Source organism: Loxodonta africana, chromosome 27 (assembly GCF_030014295.1).
Source record: "Loxodonta africana isolate mLoxAfr1 chromosome 27, mLoxAfr1.hap2, whole genome shotgun sequence".
NCBI classification, from domain to species: Eukaryota; Metazoa; Chordata; class Mammalia; order Proboscidea; family Elephantidae; genus Loxodonta; species Loxodonta africana.
The window spans coordinates 32,717,479-32,735,625 of NC_087368.1; the positions used below are offsets into that span (position 1 = coordinate 32,717,479).

The 18,147-nt window shown below is 45.2% G+C and overlaps 2 protein-coding genes across 20 annotated transcripts in view; both read right to left on the reverse strand.

Annotated features, from left to right (window-relative positions):
• UBP1 (upstream binding protein 1) overlaps nt 1-1,264 on the reverse strand; it is a 56,072-nt gene extending 54,808 nt beyond the window's left edge. For 2 of the 4 annotated variants that reach the window (XM_010595525.3, XM_010595523.3), the window contains exon 1: nt 1,114-1,263. In XM_010595525.3, coding sequence (XP_010593827.2) covers nt 1,114-1,226 — 113 coding nt within the window. In that variant the 5' untranslated portion in view covers nt 1,227-1,263. Of the gene's footprint in view, nt 1-552; nt 925-1,113 lie in introns of those variants that run through there. The other 2 variants (XM_010595524.3, XM_023554867.2) reach the window with 2 other exon arrangements.
• Nucleotides 1,265-5,758: 4,494 nt separating this feature from the next.
• The window catches only part of CLASP2 (cytoplasmic linker associated protein 2), a 186,655-nt gene continuing 174,266 nt past the window's right edge, over nt 5,759-18,147 (reverse strand). For all 16 annotated transcript variants that reach the window (XM_064277442.1, XM_064277439.1, XM_064277447.1 and 13 more), the window contains one exon: nt 5,759-16,697. In XM_064277442.1, coding sequence (XP_064133512.1) covers nt 16,611-16,697 — 87 coding nt within the window. In that variant the 3' untranslated portion in view covers nt 5,759-16,610. The remainder of the gene's footprint in view (nt 16,698-18,147) is intronic.

The following is an 18,147-nucleotide window of genomic DNA, read 5'->3' on the forward strand; positions in this document are numbered from 1 at the left end:
AGTCTTTCCTCTTTCGCGACATGGAGGCCCCCTGGCCTCCCTGAGAGCTGCAGTTAGATGCCTACATGAAAGCTACTGGGAAGCTGTACAGCACGTCAAAGACATCAGGCTTTACTTCAAGGAACGTTATTTGGAAAGCTTCACTTCATTCACATGAATAAAGAGCTGCCAAATAATTGAACTGTACACTTTAACCTGTAAACTACATGCTACATAAATTATATTTTAATAAAATTGCTAAAAAAACACAAAAATAGTGAACTGGCCGACTAACAGTAGTTAAAAACAAGAGTTCTTCAGGAAAAAGGCCAGAGGCTAGCTCAGATATGTTTCAACTTCTCAAACTTAAGGAAAATGAATGGTTGCTGGTACAGACAGCTCAGACTAAACAAACTCCTGCTCCCGGTGCAATCAGTGCACCTCAAAGCCCTCTTCCTGGGGAAACGGCTTGAGGGGGCCCCCCAAATGAGAAATTCTGAGACAATCAAAAACACATAACCGGAGTCGGCCTGCCTTTTCCCCGCTGTTCCTCGTTCACCTGCGATATGTTACCTTAATACCCACTGATTTTAATAACCAGCCCAGCAAAACTACAGCGCAGGGCAACGAAGGCACGGACACCAAAACGTCTCAGGGTGTTTTCCCGATGTCAAGGCTGCCATTTCGTGCACTGGGCTCCATCTCCAGGGTCCTGGTGGCGCAGTGGTTAAAGCGCTCGGCTGCTACCCGAAAGATGGTTCGAACCCACTCACGAGCCTCTCCGCGGGAGAAAGACGGCGCAGCCTTGGAGACCCTGCCGGGCAGCTGTGCTCTGTCCCACAGGGTCGCTGTGGGTCGGCACCGCCCGGAGGGCAGCGGGTTCGCTAGGGTCTCGCCCCGTCTCCAAGGGGCTGGGGAGTGACTCGCGGGGCAGTGGGCCCCTTCCCCCGTCCCCGGGCCGCTCTCAGGGGACCCAGGCCCAGGCTGGAGGCCCCGCGGCGAGGCCCGGGCACCCGCGACCCGCTTCCCCGGGGGAGACCCGCTTCCCCGGGGTGACCCGCTTCCCCGGGGAGACCCGCTTCCCCGGGGTGACCCGCTTCCCCGGGGTGACCCGCTTCCCGGGGCGCCCCCTACCTCATGCTGTAGGCGCCGGCGCCCAGCTCCTGCCCGATGCCCGACAGGCTGGCGTCGAAGTCGTGCACCAGCCCCGACTCGATCACCTCGTCCATCTTGAGCACCCAGGCCATCTTCCGGCCTCGCAGCCGCCCGGCGCGCGACGCGGCCTCGGCGTCCGGGGCCGGGGGCCGGGGTTCCGCGGGCGCGTCCTGGGGGAGGGCGCGGGTGAAGCCTCCGGCGGCGCGGCGGGCGGTCACCGGCGGCGGCGCGGGCGGCGGCCGGGGCGGGAGCGGCCGGGGCCCCGCGGGCCGGGCCCGGCGAGCCCGGCGAGCAGCTGCAGCGGGAGCGGCCGGGCCGCCGGCAGCGCCTCCCTCCCGCGGGCGCCGGCCCCGCGCCTCATGCCGCCGCCGCCCGCCCCGCGCGCCCCGCGCCGCTAGCGCTGCCGCCGCCGCCGCCGCCCGCCCCGCCCCGGGGCCCCCGGCCGCATCCTCCCCGGGACCGCGCGGGGACGGGAGCTCAGCCCGCCACGCCGACCGCACCCCGCGCCCGGCCTCGACCCCCGGCCCGCGACCCGCCCGCCCGGGCTCCGCGGCCCGCCGCCCCGGCCAACCCCGCCGACGCAGCTCCGCCGGCCCGCGCGGTGGCTCCGGCTCCGGCTCCGGCTCGAGCTCGCTCGCCGCTTCCGCCTACCTCGGCCCCGCCCCGGCCCCGCCCTCCGCTCGCCCCCGCCCCGGCCCGCCCCCGCGGCCGGCGCCTCGGGACACTCCCCGCGCCCGCCCGCCGCCGAGAGGCCGCACCGCCGGCCACGCGGCCCCGCCCACGCGGCAGCTTCCCTGCCCCCGCGGCCTCGCCGCCCGGCCGCACACCACCCAGGAAGGGGCGGTGCCCGACGGCGGCCTGTTCCCGCCCCCTCCAGGGAGCCGAGGGGATTGACAGGCGAACTGGTCAATAATGACCAGGGGAGGGCGGACGACACTCCCGTGAGCCTCTTTGGCTCGGGCCTGAGCAGCCAATCAAAATGGTCTCCTCGGGCGGACTCGAGGACTGAATTTGCTGCCAAATGAGAAGGTTCATTGGGCAGCACCGTAGCCGAGCCGTCCCAAGCGCCACTTCCGGTCGTGCCTCTTTCCTCTTGTGAACTTTCCCAGTAGTCTTTGCCCGTTACCTTCAACCGGAGGGGGAAACCAGTTGTGAATCTTAGCCAATCACCTCGCACTCCGTCTCGGGACTGGAAGGCCCATTGGGTAGAAAATCTTGATTGGCATGAGCTTAAGTCAATCAACGCTCACCGGAAGAGCTCCGGAACGTCTTCCCCCCGACTGCCGGATTGCAGCGAGCAGTATGGCGAACTTGAGTTAGGTTAGAGTGTCGGTTGCCGTCAAAGACGTGCGATCTTTTAGCCTTTGAGCTCGAAACCACTAGGAAGGGCCACAGTAGTACACCTGGGAAGACCTGAAGGTGCTGCTCAGCGACCCAGCCGTCCCACGGCCACTGGGGCTGAAGACCAACCCCTTTCCCCCCGGGAGGCGAAAGAGAAAGGGAGAGGCAGGGGCGGCACTTGTAGGCTCGCGTGCGGGTTATAGAGCTTCTGAGGTTCCGCTCCCGTAGCTCGGAGGGCGAGATTCCTCCTGGAGAGCAAGCCAGGGCTTTTGCCGCAAGAGTAACAGTCAGATACTGAGCACTGGTCCACCTGCGCGCTGCCTCACTCGTGAAACTCGGAGATCTGCTGGGGGCGGGGGAGATGGGGCGAGTGCCCATACGTTACATGTTAACAACTCACGGGATGTTTTTACGAAACATTTTTGCAAACATCTCACTTGCTGCAGCCACCGAAGTAAATACAAAAGGTAACATTTTACAGATGCGAAAATTAAGTGAAAACATCTGCCCAAGGTTACACAGTTAGTGGCTGTGCCAGGCCTTTTTGACTAACCCAGTTCTCTGTGATTCCAGGCCAAAGCAGCCCATCAGCTCAGAAAGCTCTAATCAGCTGTGATAAATAAATCTGCAGTACCAGTCAGATAGTCGGTGGACACACAGTTGGGCTGTTCCGTTGGGAGCCCAGATATGTAGCCGTTCCAGGGACACTTAAATGTCCTCAGGCCTCGTTCCTGTAACCCAGTCTGTAACCAGATTAAAACCAAAAAAAGCCAGTTGCTGTGGAGTCGATTCAGACTTAGACGGCAACAACCCCATGTGTGTCCAAGAACTAAGGTAATTCTCCGATTCTTGGGAATAGTATAATTGCGCAAGCTACCATCAATTTATCAGTCTGTACTTAGAAGCAGAGTCTTAGAAATCTAAGAAGACGCCAGTCGTCTCTGCCTGAGAAGTAGCAGAATAACACAGGCTATTTCCCTGAGTCCAATTTAAAGAAACCACAGTGACTGGGGGAAACATTGATGGATAAAAGAAATTAATGCGGGGAGGGGGGAGGGGGCGACGAAGACGCCTGGGCCATCAAAGGCGCCTGGGTCTTTGGGAGCAGCAGCCCAGAACAGAAGAGGTCCAAGCTCCGCAGACTGAGTTGGGTTTGGGCAGAGGATGTCAGCTGTACATATTTTTGCCTGTCTCTTCCACACATCTCTGGAAAATTCATCTTCCTCCCTGCAGAAAAACTGCATCAGCCCAGTACCCATAATATCAGAGAGGAACTTGAGCCCTGCTAAGATGAAGAAAAAATACCAATGGGAAGTGTCCTGAGAGCATTTCCCACTTCACGTACCCTTTCTGTGACCTGAGGGAGACGACACCTAAGAGAAAGACTTGGAGGAGGAGGTAGAGATGCCCTAAGGGAGTGGGGTAACACTAATTATTCAAAGGAGGCCTGAGGGAGACGACACCTAAGAGAAAGACTTGGAGGAGGAGGTAGAGATTCCCTAAGGGAGTGGGGTAACACTAATTATTCAAAGGAGGGCCGTAAAGTGGGGCCTAGACTTAAGTGCTTCTCTCTAGGAATACAAGACTACCCAGGGTGGCTCATAACCATAACCAGATAAAATAGAAATATCTGAAAAGTTTAATTTACCAATCTGCATCAAATGGAGAATCCAAAATAATCATATTAAATATGCCAAACAAAATATACTAACTTATAATCTATTTGTAGTGATTGAAATTAAGTAGATTATTGATTACAAAAGTAATATAGCTTAAGAACTAGGCTAGGAAACTCTCCCAGAAAACGCAAAAATTAAGAGTTATGTTGGATATAAACAGACATGCCAACAGTCATTAATAGGAGTCTCAGAAAGAGATGGAAATATAAAGGAAGTATAGGAAATATTTGAAGAACTTATGAGTTAGAGTTTCTCAAGAATAAAAGCAAAGCAAAGAAAGAAGTTCACAAACAGACTCTTAGAATCCCAAACAGGATACATGGAAGGAAAAGAAAACACCTAAATGCAACATTAAAGACAGAAAATTTCCTAAAAACTTATATAAATTGGTTCACCGACATAAATAAATAAATAATTGACTGCAACACTGAATGTTCGAAGATAAGGGAATAATTCAGTGTTGAAGGAAAAGAATTTAGAACCCAGAATTTTTTTGCTCAGCTTAACATTTATTTACATAAGAGTTAGATGAAGGTGTGTGTGTTCAGGCATACAAAGGGTCAAAAGGTTTCCCAACAAAGAACTTTGAAAACACTGAGCAAGTACGTCAACAAAAAGATACATAAATGGTGGACGGCACCCTGAAATAAAGGAAAGAATACACCAGATTCCTGTTTTATAAACAAGGTTGTATGCATAACAAATTACATGTGTAACAGTTTACAGTATTCTACGTAAAGACCACATAGGGGAAGGAAAGGCCAAAGTGAGGTAAGGGCATACAAAGATACTTTCACTTAAAAGATCTGTAACAGCTAAGGGTGTAGCCAGTCTTCTGTTTTTTAATTGAGAGAAAATTCACCATTTTAACCATTTTAAAATGCACAGTTCAGTGGTGGTTAGTATATATACACAATGCTGTCCAGCCATCACTACTACCTAATTACAGAACATCCTATCATTGCGAAAAGAAACCTGTACCCTATGGACCAAAACAAACAAGCCCATTGCCATCAAGTCAGTTCCTACTTATAGCAACCCTATAGGACAGAGTAGAACTGCTCCACAGAGTTTCCAAGGAGTGGTTGATAGATTTGAACTGCTGATGTTAAGCTTAGCAGCCACATGCTTAATCATCGCACCACCAGGGCTCCCATCAACCTAAAGCAAACCCGTTGCCACTGAGTCGATTGCAACTCATAGTGACCCTATAGGACAGAGCAGAACTGCCCTATAGAATTTCCAAGGAGCACGTGGTGAATTGGAACTGCCACCGTTTTCATTAGCAGCCATAGCTCTTAACCACTTCACCACCAGCGGTTCCTCTCATCAACAATTCCCTCCTCCCCCATCTCCTTGCAACCACTGATTTATTTTCTATCTCTACGGATTTGCCCGTTCTGGGCATTTAATGTAAATAGAATCATAAAATTGGATTTGCCTATTCTGGACATTTAATGTAAATAGAATCATAAAATACACAGCCCTTTGTATCTGGTTACTTTTACTTATCGTTGTGTTTCCAAGGTCATCTGTGTTGTAACGTGTTAGAACTTTATTCCTTTTTTATGGCTGAATAATATTCATATATATATATATATACACACATACACCATATTTTGTTTATCCGTTCATCTGTTCACGGATACTTGTGTCGTTTCTACCTTTCGGCTATTGTGGATGATGCTGCTGTTAACACTGATGTACAAATACCTGTTGGAGTCTCTGTTTTCAATGGTTTGGAGTATATACCTAGGAGCAGAATTGCTGGGTCACGTGGTACTTCTGTGTCACTTTGGGAGGAAGTGCCAAACTGTTTTCCACACCGACCGCATCATTTTACATTCTCCCACCAGCAATGTCTAAGGGCTCCAGTTTCTTCATATCCTCTCCAGCACTTGTCAGTTTCCTTTTTTTTTCTTTTTAAATAATAGCCATCATAGAGAGCATGAAATGGTATTTAATGTGGTTTGGTGGTCATTTGTATGTTTTCTTTGGAGGAATTCAAGTCCTTTGCTTATTTTTTCATCGGGTTGTTTGTAGTTGAGTTGTTGAGTTCTTTGATAATATTTTAGATGTTAAAACTTTATAAGATGTATGATTTGTAAATATTTTGTCACATCCTGTGAGGTGCCTTTTCACTCGCTAGTGTCCTTCGAAACACGAGCTTTTAAAATTTGGAGTCCAATTTAGTTTTTCTTTTATTGCGCATGCTTTTGAGGTCACATTTAAGAAACCACTGCCAAATTCAGGGTCATAAAGATTTGCCCCTGTGTTTTCTTCTAAAAATTTTATAGCTTTAAATTTAGGTCCTTGATCCATTTTTGGTTTTGGTTTTGTTTTATGGTATGAGGTAAGGGCCCAATTTCATTCTTTTGCATGTGGATATCCGGTTTTCCCTGAACCGTTTGTCGAAGAGACTGTTCTTTCTCCATTGAATGTTCTTAGCACCTTTGTGAAAAATCAGTTGAGCATAAATGTGAGGGTTTATTTCTGAACTCTCAATTCTATTCTATGGGTTACATCTCTATCCTTACGCCAGTATCACACTGTTATGAGTACTATAGCATTGCATAAAGTTTTGATATCAGGAAGTGTGAGTCCTCCAACTTTATTCTTTTTCCAGATGGTTTAACCTATTCAGGCCCATTACAATTTCTATGAAATTTAGGATGAATTTTTCCATTTCTTCAAAAAATACCATTGGGATTTTGATATGAATTCCATTGAATCTGCATTTTGCTTTGGGTGTCGTTGTTGTTGTTGTTAGGTGCCATCGAGTAGCTTCCAACTCTTAGCGCCCCTGTGTACAACAGAAGAAAACACTGCCTGGTCCTGTGCCATCCTCACAATCGTTGTTATGCTTGGGCCCATTGTTGCAGCCACTGTGTCAATCCATCTCATTGAGGGTCTTCCTTTTTTTCACTGACCTTCTACTTTACCAAGCATGATGTCCTTCTGCAGGGACAGGCCCTCCTGATAACATGTCAAAAGTATGTGAGGTAAAGTCTGGATATCCGCATTTCTAAGGAGCATACTGGCTATACTTCCAAGAAAATTTGTTCGTTTTTCTGGCAGTCCACGGTATATTCAGTATTCTTCACCACCACAATTCAAAGGCATTTCTTCTTCAGTCTTCCTTACTCATTGTCCAACTTTCACATGCATACGAAGTGAATGAAAACACCAAGGCTTGGGTCAGATGCACCGCAGTCCTTAAAGTGACATCTTTGCTCTTTAACACTTTAAAGACATACTTACAGTAGATTTGCCCAATGCAATGCATCATTTGGTTTCTTGACTGCTTCTTCCATGAGCGTTGATTGTGGATCCAAGTAAAATGAAATTCTTGACATCTTGAATACGTTCTCCACTTATCATGATGTTGCTCATTGGTCCAGTTGTGAGGATTTTTGTTTTCTTTATGTTGAGGCGTAATCCATACTGAAGGCTGTGGTTTTTGATCTTCATCAGTAAGTGCTTCAAGTCCTCTTTGCTTTCAGCAAGCAAGGGTGTGTTATCTGTATATCGCAGGTTGTTAATGAGTCTTCCTCCAATCTCGATGCTGTGTTCTTCTTCATAAAGTCCAGCTTCTCGGATTATTTGCTCAGCATACAGATTGAATAAGTATGGTGAAAGGATACAACCCTGATGCACACTTTTCTTGACTTTAAAACACACAATGTCTCCTTGTTCTGTTCGAACGACTGCTTCTTGGTTTAAGTACAGTTCCCCATGAGCACAATTAAGTGTTCTGGAATTCCCATTCTTCACAATGTTGTCCATAATTTGTTATGATCCACACAGTTGAATACCTTTGCATAGTCAATAAAGCACAGGTAAACATCTTTCTGGTATTCTCTGCTTTCAGCCAGAATTCATCTGACATCAGCAATGACATCCCTTGTTCCATGTCCTCTGCTGCATCCAGCTTGAATTTCTGGCAGTTCCATGTTGATATACTGCTACAGCCACTTTTCAATGATCTTCAGCAAAATTTTACTTGTGTGTGATACTAATGATATTGTTCAATAGTTTTTGCACTCTGTTGGATCACCTTTCTTTGGAGTGGGTACAAATATGGATCTCTTCCAGTTGGTTGGCCAGGTGGCCTTCTTCCAAATTCATTGGCATAGGCAAGTGTCATGGATTGAATTGTGTCCCCTCAAAATACCTGTCAACTTGGCTAGGCCACAATTCCCAGTACTGTGTGCTTGTCAACCACTTCGTTATCTGATGTGATTTTCCTGTGTGTTGTAAATCCTATCTCTAAGATGTTAATGAGATGGGATTAGCAGCAGTTATGTTGATGAGGCAGGACTCAATCTACTAGATTGTGTCATAAATTTATCTCTTTTGAGATATAAAAGACAGAAGTCTGGAGAATAGTGCGTCCTTTAGACCCGGGGTCCCTGTACTGAGAAGCTCCTAGTCCAGGGGAAGATTGATAACATGGACCTCCCTCCAGAGCCAACAGAGACAGCCTTTACCTGGAGTTGAAGTCCTGAATTTGGACTTCTGGCCAACTAGATTGTGAGAGAATAAACTTCTGTTTGTTGAAGCCATCCACTTGTGGTATTTCTGTTATAGCAGCACTAGATGACCAAGACGAGTGAGCACCTCCAGCACTGCATCTGTTTTTTGAAACATCTCATCAATTCCCGGAGCCTTGTTTTTTGCAAATGCCTTCAGTGCAGCTTGGACTTCTTCCTTCAGTACCATTACATTAGTTCTTGATCATATGCTACCTTCTGAAACGGTTGAACGTCAATCAATTCTTTGGTACAATGACCCTGTGTATTCCTTCCTTCTTCTTTTGATGCTTCTTGTGTTAATATTTTCCCCATAGAATCCTTCAATATTGCAACTGGAGGCTTGAATTTTTCCTTCAGTTCTTTCAGCTTGAGAAATGCCCAGCGTGTTCTTTCCTTTTGGTTTTCTATCTCCAGGTCTTTGTGCATTTTACCATAACACTTTACTTTGTCTTCTTGAACCGCCCTTTGAAATCTTCTGTTCAGCTCTTGAACTTCATCATTTCTTCCCTTTTGCTTTAGCTACTCTGCATTTAACAGCAACTTTCAGAATCTCTTCTGACATCCATTTTGGCCTTCTTTCTTTCCTGTCTTTTTAATTACTTCTCGATTTCTGCATGTATGATGTCCTTGATGTCGTTTCACAACTTGTCTTTGGTCACTAGTGTTCAATGTGTCAAATCTACTCTTGAAATGGTCTCTAAATTCAGGTGGGATATACTCAAGGTCATACTTCAGTTCTCATGGACGTGCTCTAATTTTCTTCAACTTGAACTTGCATATGAGCAATTGATGGTCTGTTCTGCAGTCGACCCCTGGCCTTGTTCTGACTGATGATATTGAGCTTTTCTATTGTCTCTTTCCACAGATGTGGTCGATTTGATTCCTGTGTATTCCCTCTGGCCAGGTCCATGTGTATCCAAAAAAAAAACCAAACCCAGTGCCGTTGAGTCAATTCCGACTCATAGCGACCCTATAGTCACTGTTCATATTGTTGCAAAAAGGTATTTGCAATGAAGAAGTCCTTAGTCTTGCGAAATTCTATCATGCAATCTCCGGCATCATTTCTATCACCAAGGCCGTATATTCCAACTATTAATTCCAAAAACTCCCTGATCTTTCTCTCCTTAGTCCCCACTGCTATGTCACATATGCCGCATTTTTCTTATTTATCTTGTCTGTCTGTCTCTCCGGCTAGAATGTTAAGTTCCTTGAGGGAAGAGATTCTTGCACACCTGCATTCTTTTTTTTTTTTTTTTGGGGGCGGGGGTTCTCGTTTTTGCCACCATGAATAGTACACATCTGGAAGCACTGGTGAAATTCATTTTTTTAAGAAAATCGAAGTGGCAAAAGTACATAGTTTAGAACATCCACTAATGCTACTAGGCTTATTGTCAGAATATTAGTCCCCTGGCCCAAACTCCTTTCTCCTGAGATTGCTACTCTCCAAAAAGAGTCACTTTCAGCCCCTAGCGACTTCTTCCGGTATTGAGTTTTAGACAGTATCTACTGACTTGTGTTTACAATGAAAGTTGAGAATTCAACTCTTTATACATCTCCTGCCTCATCATAAATATAGTGTCTTTTTGATTAAGTCAACTTTCATTATTAACATTAACCCAAAAACCCAGTGCCATCGGGTCACCAGGCGCTCCTTGGAAACTCTACGGGGCCGTTCTGCTCTGTCCTGTAGGGTCGCTATGGATTATTAACATTACGCATGTTTAAATGAAGCCCTGGTGGCATAGTGGCTAAGAGCTCAGGCTGCTAACAAAAAGGTGGGCAGTTCGAATCCACCAGCCACTCCTTGAAAACCCTATGGGGCGGTTCTACTCTGTCCTATAGGGTCACTATGAGTCGGAATCAACAGCAGTGGGTTTGGTTTTTTTTGTATATTTAAATATTACAGCTGAGGATATAGTATGACATTTGGCTTTTTTTTTCTTTTTAAATTTTTATGGTGCTTTAAGCGAGTTTACCAGTCTCTCATACAAAAATTTATATACCCCTTGCTATATACTCCTAATTGCACTACCCCTAATGAGACAGCCAGCTCCTTCCCTCCACTCTCTTCGTATTCATTCCACCAGCTTCTGACCCCCTCTGCTCTCTCATCTTCCCTCCAGATGGGAGATGCCAACATAGTCTCAAGTGTCTACTTGATCCGAGAATTCTTTTATAACATTGTCCAGTCCTGTATTTGGCTTTTCATTTGCTTAATTGTCAAGGTATGTTCCCCAAAGCTGAGAAAATCCCCTCTCGATACATTCACTCATCAAGTCTTTCAGAGCCTGGTATGCCTGCATTCCAATGTGGACTTGCTACTTCTCCTTAGGGCTGTTGTCTGGTGTCTTCCTGAGACCTCCTTCACCATCCAGCCTGGAAGACAGGCAAGCAGAGGGGAAGGATAGTTGGGGAAGGATGACATAATCTGAAGTGTGGGCAGTCTCAGCGAGAAGGTGCAGCTGGAGCGTCTGGAACGGGAGGCGAAAAGCTGCAACCACACAGCTTCCACTGTCCTGCCCAGCCCCACTTTGGGCTCTTAGGTCCCTTAAGGCAGATGTTTGCATTGAACTATGAGGCCTCGTTTTATCAATGCTTCCGGTACAGGAGGAGATACATAAACTGCGTCCTCTGGAATATTATTCTTACTTATTGTGAGTCGTTCCTAGCTTAGATGTGTGTGTTTTTAGAAACTCAATACTTTTATACACTAGTTCTTCAAAAGACCTCAAGAGCCATTTTGAAATGCTATTTTTTGAGGGGGTATGTTAAAGAGCACCAGTGTTGACAAAGTGGGTAAGGACCTTAAAATGTTCATGTAGAATAACTAGGGCACAGTGATTAAGTTTTCTGGCTGTGCTTTCAAACAGTCTGGATTTAAAACCTGGTTACAAAGCTTCCAGGCTCCATGCCTTTGGGCAAATCAATTAACCTCTCTAAGCCTCAGTTTCTTCTTCTGTAAATTGGGTATGGTGATGATAATAATACCTGCCTTATAGGATTGGAATGAAGAGAATAATGAGTCTGTCTGCGGCAACCCGTTTGCTTTAGGACAAGGTTCTCACTGAGCACTGTTAACATTTTCAGTTGGATAACTGTTTTGGGGGCCATCCTGGGTATCGTAGGACATTTAGCAGCATCCCTAGCTTTTACCCACTAGAAGCCAGTCAGCTGTGACAACCAAAAACATCTCCAGATATTGACAAATGTCTTCTGGGGGCAAAATCAGCCCCCCCCCCCGAGAACCACTGCTTTAAGAGGATGGAGAAAAGCAGGTTTCTCGCTTTGTTGAAGTAAGCCAACCCCGATTCTTACTTTCTACTCTAACCTCAACTTGGCTAAAAATAAAACCAGCAAAACTGATGGTCACACAATGTCTTTTTGCACTCGCTTTTAATTAAAAAAAACAGATCTGCCCTTCTTCAGGGGCGAGTTGCTGCCCTGAGGGTCTGGTACCAACATTGAATGAACAGCGGGAGATCCGGGCTGTAGGAGGCCTGCTGCTCAGGACGATGTGCCGGGAGCGGCGCCACTGGGTGCTGTTCTACCCCAAGTTACAGGCCTGCCCCTCCTGCACCACTCCTATTTTTGAGGGCACGTTAACGCATCTCTTCCGTTACCAGGTCCACAACTACGTATTCGGAGCATACAGATTTTAGGGGTGTCTGACGCCTAGCAGGTGCTCAAGTATTTAATAAGAGAATAAAGGACATCAGCAGTAAGTTAGGAGAGAGGCCTGCAGTGTTATAAACCATCGTGACCTGCAAATACCTCACTTCTAACGCTTAGATTCTGTAAAATTGAAGTGTTCATGATGTCAGTTCTAATCACGTTATTTTTCTGCTTAAGTCTTCGGTGAATCCTTCACCTTAGGATCTATCTTAGGACATCTATCACTCCACCTTGGGTCATTCCCCCACCGGTATCCTATATTTCTGCCAAACCAAGCTGTGTAACAGTGGCCAGCTGGGGAGACACAAAGGGACATGTTCCGTGTGAAAAAGCACACTGACTAGTATAATTTTATGTCAAGAAAACATTTTTGAAATACCAACTACGGGAAAAGCCCTATCCAAGTTTTCTTGGTCATGAGGGTCCACAGATGATTCATTTTTTTTTGTTGTTGGCACTTTTAAGGGAGAGGGGAAGAGTGTGACCTTTACCCTTAGAAAAAGCAGCTATGGTTTAAAGTCTCAGTGAAATGCCCCCATGTTTCTTGCCATTTTAAGCTTCTCTGCTTTGCCACTTTCACTTCGCTCTGACCTCCCCACTCTCTAACCCACTCTCTGACTCCCGATGCATCTAGCACACATTCAGCCCGTTGGTGACGTTTAAGCATCGTCTCTCCCAGGCAGCCTTCCATGATTCCCTCCGCCCCTAGCTTCCATCAAAGCACCCAGCGTTTCCACCAATCGCCAACCACATTGTGTTAGTTACGTGCTTTACTTTGCCCCTTGAAGGCAGGTACTCATGCCCGTTAATGGATGAATGCAGGCAGGCTTGAAAAACTGAAAATCTAGTACATGTCAAGAAATCTTGTCTGATTTTCTTGTTCTATTTTAGATTGCAATTACAATTTCAACCCAGCTATTCAGTGTATCTTCAAATAAGTGTGGCTTTCTATATTTAGCAGTTTCAAGTTGTCTAGTATGAAATAACTGGAGATGTGGCAAAGACGTAGGTGTCTGTTCTAAGAATATTCAGTGAAGATCAACCATCCAGCATTATGTGCTAGCATATGATGAACACTTTGCTGCCTTTAGAAGTCACCTTGTAGAAGGACAAAGGATTAACATATTAAAAATGTACTGTTCAGTACGTGCAGAAAACAGAAGCACTCAGAATGTTCGCTAATTCTAATCCTAACACTCTTCTGGTTAACAAAACTTAATGTCTCTACAGTTTTCAGTATTAAGTCAATTCATTGCATTAGTACCCCAAAAATATCAACACAAATTATCTCCAAGTGGTGATATCAGAGGTTATTTTGTTTTTCTACTTGGCTTTTCATTATTTTCCAAATATCCTACAATAAAGATCCATACATTCTTAACTGAAAGTTTTGTTTTTACAGCTGAGTTCTAGACCTTTCTTTTTCATAGCTGCAAAACAGTACTAATGAACTACAATAAAATGAACTGAAAACAATGCAAAGATATTCAAGATTAAGTAAAAACTCATGTATTATTGCATAATATGCTAATTCTCATTTCTGTGTACTGTAAATTTATTCTAAATTAACCCTCACAAGATATACCTGAATTTACAGACAGAGCTGGTCTGATGGTAAGGTGCGAGTCTTTTACCACAAGACAGAGCTTGATGGAAAAAAGCAATTTTAACCTTAAGTTTGTAAGAATAAAATATGAAGAAACACAGTGAATCAACTTCAAATTTGAAGCCTCAAGTTCAAGCCAAATCCTACTTTAAAATGTCGGAGGTCTATTACAGACTTTGCAAACCCAGAGGAGGCGAGCGTGTCTTAGAATCCGGACTTAGATGCTTTTAATTAACCTTGAGCAGCGCACTAAACGAATGACAGTGGCAATTAGGGGAGAAGAGTAGGAGGAGAAAATTTCAACAGTCGCTTTTTATGACCATTCTTTAATAGCTCACATCTCAGTACGTTTCTGGAACGAACAAGTTAAAGGTATACTGCATATAGTGGTTTGAATCATCAATAACAACTTTCTTACGGTCTCATCAACTGAAATTATAGAATTTTAAACAAGAATTCTTTTTTCATGTTCTTATATATTAGTTCTCACTTAGTCACGTTAAACCATACTTTTCTGTTACTCAGTACATTCATTTCTCGAGTGCCTCCCTTTAGATGCCAGGCGCTTGATCTAATTTTTCAATGATTAAAAAGAGTCCCTGTCAGCTAACATCACTCTACTTAGTTGTCAACAGCAGTTAAAGCCAGGCCTTAAGGGAGAGGTTAAGTTTTAAATCAATCATTACTGTGACTTAAACAGATTAAAAACTACGCCACAGGTCACGGTACATAAAACACTACTGAGAAGAGCTCAGGGTTTAAATTGTCTTTTCTTCTTTAAGATAAGCTCTTAATATACACAGGCTCACATCGCTACGTACACTTGAGAGTTGCTGCTATCCCGATAAATCTTTTCTCCTCGGGTGTACTCATAAAATTCGTGAGCGAACACCATCGATACAAGACCAACAACAAAAGCCCCTAGTTATATGAAAGTGACCTTTTTTTCGTCATACTGTGAGACAGAAAAACACAGCTGATATACATTATCCATTTTTCAAGTAATGTTATGTACAGTTTTATTGCCAGTATATGCACAACAGGCAGCAGGGAACTATAAATACACAATGTCATTAACAGTAGAAAACAAACTCGTTACAGGTCAGGGATGGGAAACTCAGAAACCCTTCCTGCTGCTGGAACAGAAACCAAGGAAGGGAAAAGCCGACGATCAATCACCCATTCAGTCCTCCTCTTAAATTCTTTACATACAGTTTCTACACTTTTTTTCAGTTAAACAAAGAAAGTACTGATAACTCTGCGACAGCAGCAAATTGCTCCCCTAACAGCTATTTGCCTTTCCAGTCAAATTCACTTTATCTTAGGATTAAAAAAAAAAGGTCAAGATGAGAAATGATTAGTAGCCTGGTTCCAAATCAGTCTAATTTGCCTTTCACCAAAAGTGTGATTTTTTGAAGGTTGGCTGCATGTGAAGAGAATAGGTGTAGCAAAAGGTGACTAAAAAATTTTGTTAAAAAATAACAGAAAAATCACCCTCTAAGTAGTTTTCCAAAAGACACGAGAGGCAGCAGCTCAGTCAGAAGTATTCGCCCCGAAGAGGTAGAGAATTTGAGCCCGTTCCAGAAAGACAGCCTCGGTACCATCTTCTCTCTCGTCAGGGTCGATGTTTTCAAGTAGGGCAATTTCATGGTAAAAGGAAACCAGGTGCCACCACTTCAAGACTCGGTGCGGTTGACTCCTGTGTCCAGGAATCAGCTTGTTTGTTAAAGGAGAAACAGAAGGCTGTCAACGACATATATGCACTGGGGTTTTTTTTTTTTGTCTGTTTCCATTATCACGTTTATTCATAAGTGAATTTGATATTAATAAATACAAAAAAAAAGCATCATTCACAACAAAGATAAACCAAAAAACCTTGCAATAAAACCTTCTATTTTTCTAAGTATCAAGGAAAAAAACAAAACCCAAAAGAGGCCGACGATCCGGTGCAGTTACCGAAGGGATGATGGAGGGGAGATGGTTTTAAATAAAAAGGCTAGCTCAATAACCAACGAACGGCGTCAGCTTTATGTTGCTTTCGGAGGTCTTCGTTTTCAAACTACAGACCACCCCAAAGAAGGTGGAACTAATGACATGGATCACCACACACAACAGAGTCCAGCTGCAGTTCAGATCAGTCCTGGTTCGTTTTCCCATCATTTCAGCACTTCTAGCATAGGACATGATACGGAACAAAACGCAGAGTAGCAAGAAAATATTATTTTGCAGTTGAATAAAGGCAAAAAAAAAAAAAAAAGTTTAGACTGTTAAACTTTTAAAGCTTTAAGCATTCCTGTTTAACCAGCACTTGGGAAAAAAAAAAATTGTACAATCGTAACACTGGCAAAGGTTAATGGGAAGACAAAAGGTACAGACATGTAAAATGACGAATTAGATTAAAAATTCCTTTGTATTGACCAACTGGTGTTAATACTGCTTCATCTTGGATTTGGGATAACTATCATAAAAGTTACATGCAGACTGAGGATAGCCCTCCGTTACAGAAAATACAAAACAAAACAAAAAATTAAAACTGGGAAACAATGGTAAGTCTAAAAGATATATTTGAAAATTTCCTTTCATTGACGAGGGTGGTCTTTTTGCCCTTTCTTTGAGAGACCTGGTTCACTTCTGTCAGCTTCACTAACTCTGTCCAGAAACATCAGTAGTGGGATCAGCGCCCCCGGAGCCTGTCTGCGCACGTTTGATGTAGAGATTCAGGAGCTTCATCTGCAGATTCAAGCCAGACACGAGTCATTAAGGGGGAACTCCAAAAGCTGCAAGTTGCTCACAGTTATAAGATGATCATTGAAAGAAATTATATACACACATGTGAAATTGGAAAGATTTTAGACAGGTGGCGGTTATTGTTCAGTTACTGCTGGTAATAGTTACAAAAAAGGACGTTTAAGTCTCTGAGTCTGTATATGACCACATGCCTTTTCAAAAAATGCTACAGTAATGACACAGAAGACATTAACGCAGAATTAGAAAAAGAGGTCACCGTGAAAGTAATGAGGACAAACACCTGAGGATTACGTGCTACCACTATGGGGACTGCTCTGTATCCCTGCAGCATCTCACAGGTGTGCAAACCGGGATACGGAGCGGCTAAGCCACCGCCTCAGATCGCAGGGCGGGTAAGAAGCTGGCTGGCAGGACTCTGGGACCTGCTCCCAGGGCCGAGGCCCTCGGATCGCGGGGCGGGTAAGAAGCGGGCTGGCAGGACTCTGGGACCTGCTCCCAGGGCCGAGGCCCTCGGATCGCGGGGCGGGTAAGAAGCTGGCTGGCAGGACTCTGGGACCTGCTCCCAGGGCCGAGGCCCTCAGATCGCAGGGCAGATAAGAAGCGGGCTGGCAGGACTCTGGGACCTGCTCCGAGGGCCGAGGCCCTCGGATCGCAGGGCGGGTAAGAAGCTGGCTGGCAGGACTCTGGGACTTGCTCCCAGGGCCGAGGCCCTCGGATCGCGGGGCGGGTAAGAAGCGGGCTGGCAGGACTCTGGGACCTGCTCCCAGGGCCGAGGACCTCAGATCGCGGGGCGGGTAAGAAGCGGGCTGGCAGGACTCTGGGACTTGCTCCCAGGGCCGAGGCCCTCGGAACACTGTGCCGCTGCCGTCCTAACGATCTCTGTGTCCTTTTGCTTGAGAGCTTATTTTTGGACACGCGTGATCAATGCACGTACAATTCTACACTCTGCCTTTTTCACCTAATGTTATTTCCTAATATTGCTCCCCCTTGCTACTATCTTGAGATAAGGTGCTGAATTTTAATTCTGCAGGCACCTCCAGATTACCAGAACCTAGGTTGAGTTTATCAGAAAAGCTGGGATACTTTTTTCTTTGAAAATCACGCGTTTGTTGGAGGTTTGTTTTTTAATGCTAACTCTTTGCTTCAAGCATTCCTAACCTGGTGTCGTGGGGTCCGGGGACTCGCTGAGCCCCCCGAAACCACCTGTGACATCTTCCATGTGCATTTGTTTTCCTTGGGCAGAGATGACACCTAAATCTTAAAGCTGTCTGTCACTGCTGTAATCTATCTATAACTTAGGTATTTAGTGAAAAGTGTGTACCTGAGCTGATTCTCCTTTAAAAAAGGCAGATATTTTTCTTCTGCTTTTTTGCTATTTTAAAAATAAATCTGACCACACTAATGACAACTGTTAGGATTCTGGGAAGCTCTT